This window comes from Pimephales promelas, chromosome 18, assembly GCF_988280905.1.
Source record: "Pimephales promelas chromosome 18, fPimPro1.hap1.1, whole genome shotgun sequence".
Lineage (NCBI taxonomy): Eukaryota > Metazoa > Chordata > Actinopteri > Cypriniformes > Leuciscidae > Pimephales > Pimephales promelas.
The window spans coordinates 4,389,346-4,394,907 of record NC_142786.1 but is presented as its reverse complement, the minus strand read 5'-3'; the positions used below and the strand labels follow the sequence as shown (position 1 = coordinate 4,394,907).

Genomic DNA, 5,562 nt, shown 5'->3' with positions numbered 1-5,562 from the left:
TCCTGTTATTTGTTGATATTATTGTGTATTTATCTGCTTTGCCGACGGTTCACCAATCGAATTTAGGCAAATTTATCTCGATCATTTTAGAGGACTAAACTATTGGAAATAAATAATACAAACATCCCATTTTTAAAGCTAGAACATGAATTAGCTTTTAAATTAATTTCCAGCATTTTTAGTTTTTTTTTAAAAAATAATTTTTTACTCTGGATCCACCAATTAAGCAATCTACATGCATCTTTTATTTTCAAGTTGAAATATTAAGGTTTTCTCTTGTTCGCAGTTTTAATTAGACAAGTTGCAAACGAAGTAACAATATAGTTTCACTATCAGCCAATTGTTGGTGAAACTGTAAGCCAAGAATAAATGTTTCTTTTTCGTAACGATAATCTTAACAGTTTTACAATACGATTTTGTAAAAATTGAAGAATTGTCCACTTGTCCACACAAGGCACCAGTTGTGTAGATTTTTTCATGTTTTGTTATGGTCACATGACATAAAGGTGTGCATGAGATTATTTAATGACTTTTTAATGATTATTTTAATGAAAAGTTATTGAACAAATAAAAATTATGTAAATGAAAGGATCTTTGTCATCTGAAGGATTCGCGAGGTATCAGACTCTTATTATTGTATTATCAACACAAGGAATACACAAGTGTAATCAAATGTATTTTACTAACAACAAAAAATGAGTAAATCAACACAACTGCTAAATAAATACCATGAATGATAAAGGAATAACATGCATAAAATACATGTGATGATTAAGTTTGTGCTTCTTATGGAAAGATAAACAGTTGTTTCTCTGAAACTAATGAGGTGAAGAACCTTATTGTGCATCAAACAATTGTGAACATGAGTCGGCTATTTAACGTCAAATGTAAATTAGGAAATCATGTGCTGATAATGTACAACAATGCTAAGGTCTCTGGAAAGAGCTTTTCAAACCACCACCAGAATACTTTTGGCAATATTTTAAACGAGATGGGAAAAGATTGAACTGTCAAGCATTCATTCATTTGTATGTTGCATTACAAAAAGCTGTCATTGAGAACACTTGTCTCTCTTAATAAGTATGAAATAGATCGTTTTTAAGGTTTCCAGACATGGTTATGAATGTATTCTTGTGTCCTCTCGTTTCAGCCACCGCAACAGTGATGATTCATACATCCGCATTCAATGTAAAGAACACAGACGCAAATTTCAAATTTTTATTCAAATTCACTTCACCATCATACACTTACAATATAAACATGCCTCAGTAATCCTGACTTTCCTACTGATTTTATAATTCATAGTTACACAAAATGTGATTTCATCAGCTATTTTGAAGATCCTGAAAATAGTCTCCCCTTTCTCACCAAAACATTTGTCTAATGATTAAACCTGTGCCATTTAATCTTCTACATTCCCATCCACCTTGCCCCGAGCCGATATCAGTCCAAATCCATTTACAAAGCCATTTCCAGAAAGTTAATTGTGACAATGCAATAAAATCAAGAATCTGGGATTCATATACTAATTCACTTTAATTCACTGACAAAAATACAAAGAGAAGATTTCCAATCTCTTGACTGACCAACTTAGTTCTATTTTCTAAATATATTTAATGGCTCCAACACACTCCAAAAAGGTTGGGAAAAAAAAGCATATTTATCACATCACCTTTTAATTGAAATTGAGGATTCTCAATCCTGCTGCTTTTTTAAATTGATTTTTTTTTGCTACAATCTGGTCGTTGTTGATTGATTCTCCTTTTCATGATGGGCTGTATCTCTTTCAATAGGAGACAGATCTGGACTGCAGAAGTAGTGTCTTTGAAAACACTGTTCTAGCATGTGCAATGAGACCTGGCATAGTCTCACTTCCCAAGAAAGATGTCATCTTGATGGCAATAAATCTCCATATAATCCCAATATACGCCTCCACATCAATGGTACCTTCACACATATGCAACTCACCCATGCCGTTTGCATTGATACATCTCCATACCATGACGAGCGATGTTTGAATTTACACCTATCGCTGATGAAAGTCTGGATAGTGCCTTTCGTCTTTGAGACTGAGAACTCGATGTCTGTTTTTGTCAGCAAGAACACGAAGAAACATTCATCTTGATTCATCTGAACACAGCACAAAATGGTAAACCCATGCAAAAAATAAAGCAATGGTAAACCCATGCAAAAAAAAAACTATTAAGTTGGTCAGTGAAAAGACTGGAAATCTTTTCTTTGTACTTTTGTCAGTTAAATAAAGGTTCAAGAGAATCAACGAATCCAATATTCTTGATGTTATTGCATTTTAAGTCACCCCTTTTCTTGCAACGGAAATGCACCTCCAAAAATACATCTAATAGATCATGAAATCGTCTCAGTGTCAGTCCTCTGGTCCGGTGATCTCACCCCCATCATCATCATCCTCATCCTCTCCTCCAGAGATGTTCTGATTCATTCGGGACAGCAACAGAGGCAGATTAATCCCAAGGGGGTTCTCTTCTTCATCGTTGTCATCTTTAGGAGGGTAGAAGCGACGAGCCTTGGCCACAAAATCATCGGCAGCGTCCAGATAAATGAGCCGGTCCTGAGCGAAATGTTAATAAATATGAAAAGTGGGGAAGAAGATTTGATTGATGTTCATGGCTGTCTCAAAACCTAGTGATTTTTGGGGACCGTTCACAATATGAGAATATTTTTGGGGGAGGTACTAAAGATTTACATAACATTTGCTAAGATTTTTTTTTTTTACAAATATTCTTATCAATAACCTTCCTATGTGAGATTTTAAATCATGCAATTGGTTTATTATATAATAAACATGCACACATTTGAACATAACAGTTTGTTTTTTAACCTTTTGTAGTTAGTACAATTATCATTTATTAACATTAGTTACTATGGACAAAGCTGCAGTCCGTAGTGTTTCCTCTTTGTCGCCATCTCTGTTCGAAATCTGCAATTGCAGTTATCATCTTTACGTGGGTTGTGCCTCGGCACGGCACAGCGAGGATGAATCGTATGTTTGAGGAGAGTTCATTCAGAAACAGAGTACTGGCATTCAGAATCACAGATTATTCTTTTTGTAAGTATGACCAGAAAATGTCATCAAACAAGTAACTAGCATCCACTTTTGTTCGGACCACCAACAAAGGGAAAAAAGCATTGCAGTAAATCGCGCAGATTAAATCAAACGATCGCTTAGCATATCACGTCAAACCGTGCAAATTATTGCAAGATGCAAAATATTATGCGTGAATCACCTCCCATTAAATAGAAATATACTGGATTGATTGACGAGAATTACGCAGCAATATTTTAATTCTGATTTAGACTGTCATCGATTGTTCATACTTGAAGTGAGTTTCAGTGACATGCTCACCAGGATGAAGAGGTATCTCTCGGGTGGAGGCTCATTGCTGTTGAATAATGATGTTTCGGTGTAGAGGGTCTGTAGAAGGGTGCGGGCGGTCGCCGCGTTTCTCATGCGGTCGTATGAGGCGCTGGCAGACACATTCAACAGAGACTCTGCTTCGGCCATGAACCCTGAGAGAATCAAACCTCTCAGTGACAGACTGTCCCGCTTAGCAAATCATTTAAACATTATTTCTCGCACAATCTCTTACCCAGGTTCTCTAAGATCATCTTCCATTTATCTTGCACCTCTCTTCTCATGTCTCTCATGGCCTCAATGTCGATGCTCAAACGTCGGTAACCCTACCGGAAAAAAGACAGGACTGAACTCAACCATCAAGACTCAAAAATGACACAAATGTCTTACTTTAGTTGTCCCTACAAACTAAGTTGGGAATGGAAGAAAATATTGTAATGTGTAAAAAAACACCTTGATGTTTCTAAAATTGTCCAAATGCGACAAATAATGGGACTAAATAATTTGTATTTAACCATTCTTATTTTTTTTTTTAATGATATACCACATGGCTGTATTTGTAAATCATTACAACAACAAAAAAGAAGAAGAAGGAAAAAAAAGATCATGTTGTACTCAATAATTGTAATCTTTATTTCTGGCTGTATTATTTTTATTTTTTATTATATAGGGCAATATGGTAATTTTAGATGTCATCTCTACGCGAATTAGCCTGTTGATAATACCTTATAGGCCTAATTAAAGCGTGTGGCGACTCATTTCTGAGACAACATGGCGAATCTAGATTACATTCATACTACACACATTCATAGAACATAATCGTGACGTGAAGTAGGCTAATCTTATTAAAAACTAGTTCCTATGCGATTCCGGATGCAGCCATACACTTCAAAAGACTATCACATCTGTTTTTAAAGTGAGTTCACTTCATGTTGTAATTAGCATAATGATTATTAACTGTAAAAAGCCTTCACGTGCTTGTAGAACTTGTACCACGTGGCCACTGTACCACCTGACCAAGGTGTGTTCGACTTGAAGCGGCGCTGTGCAGACTCCGCGGGAGCGATTCGAGGAGCTTTATTTACGTTAATAATGGCATGAACGTAGCATTATTCACGTCTCGAATTTAAATATAAGTTAATTCTACACGTCTTACATGAGAGCCTCGTTGGGTTTGGGCTCTGGTCTGCAGCAGGTTGTAGAGAATGCGGTCGTCATCTCTCTCAGAGTGGGAAGGGTCTCCTGGTTCACTCCACAGGTTGGTCTCTTGGTCCCGCCTTCTTTTTGCCTCGCGCTCAAAATATTCTAATGTGTCGTGACTAACAAACACACACACACACACACACACACACACACACACACACACACACACACACACACATACATGTTCGAATACTTCAGCAACATGAAGACATTTTAGTGTGAATATTTATATTAGTGTGTTAGATATTATTTTGTAACTGTTAGCTAGCAATAAAACCGTTTTTCTTCATTCTGTCAGGCAGCTGTTGGTCGGAAGGGGAAGCAGAAGACCGTTGGACCGTAAGTCATGAATTAAACATTATGAAAAACTATTTCCACAACATGTTAGCCTATATTCTTGAAGAGTTAGTACCATTAACGTTAGCTTTTCTAATTTGAAAGAGAAAACGTGTGTTTAAACTTAGCACAGTTTGAACCAAAGTGATATGCAAAGATATTTCTGATAAAACATAGTAGCAGTGGCAGTAATTATTATTATTTAAAATAATAATATTAAAAAAGATTAGACAGAAAGTTTGTCTGAACTCAAACCCCACATCCACTGAATACCTAAGTAAAGGTCTCTTTTCTTCCTCATCATCATCCTCACAGCAGCAGCAACAGCAGAATCGCACACAGAACCTCTTGAAGGCGGCACCCATCCTCAAAAAACAAAACTAGAAGATGAGGAAAGAAAAAAAGTTCAAGTTCAAGAGATGAGTATCTTCCCCTCCAAGAGAATAAAGGTGAGATTTCTGAGGATGAATTTAAAAACATGTGTATTCTGCCTTTGTTCAAGCTGTCAGCGTCATTTGTAGTTCTCCGGGGTCTTGAAGGTGAACCTCATCCCTCAGAGAGTATCATTTGTCGAGTAGTTTCAGATGAAATTTGTGTAATGTATTGTTTTGATGTAACTTACCCAAGAAACT

General features: G+C 36.4%; 1 protein-coding gene across 1 annotated transcript; it reads right to left on the bottom strand.

The window, feature by feature from the left end:
- Nucleotides 1-1,240: 1,240 nt before the first annotated feature.
- LOC120485644 (melanoregulin) lies at nucleotides 1,241-5,338 on the bottom strand. Its single transcript, XM_039681476.2, has 5 exons — nucleotides 5,204-5,338; nucleotides 4,548-4,710; nucleotides 3,627-3,717; nucleotides 3,383-3,546; nucleotides 1,241-2,587 (listed from the first exon to the last, which is right to left on the bottom strand). Exons 1-5 carry the CDS (start codon nucleotides 5,293-5,295, stop codon nucleotides 2,384-2,386), a joined length of 714 nt encoding a protein of 237 aa, XP_039537410.2. The 5' UTR covers nucleotides 5,296-5,338; the 3' UTR covers nucleotides 1,241-2,383.
- Between the last annotated feature and the right edge of the window lie 224 nt (nucleotides 5,339-5,562).

Excerpts from the sequence above, each read along its gene's own strand:
- LOC120485644 (XM_039681476.2), bottom strand. The coding sequence starts at position 5,295 with ATGGGTGCCGCCTTCAAGAGGTTCTGTGTGCGATTCTGCTGTTGCTGC. Across the intron at positions 4,711-5,203 it reads GAAAAGAGACCTTTACTTAG|TCACGACACATTAGAATATT; the intron begins GTATTCAGTGGA and ends TGTGTTTGTTAG. Across the intron at positions 2,588-3,382 it reads AGAGATACCTCTTCATCCTG|GACCGGCTCATTTATCTGGA; the intron begins GTGAGCATGTCA and ends CATTTCGCTCAG.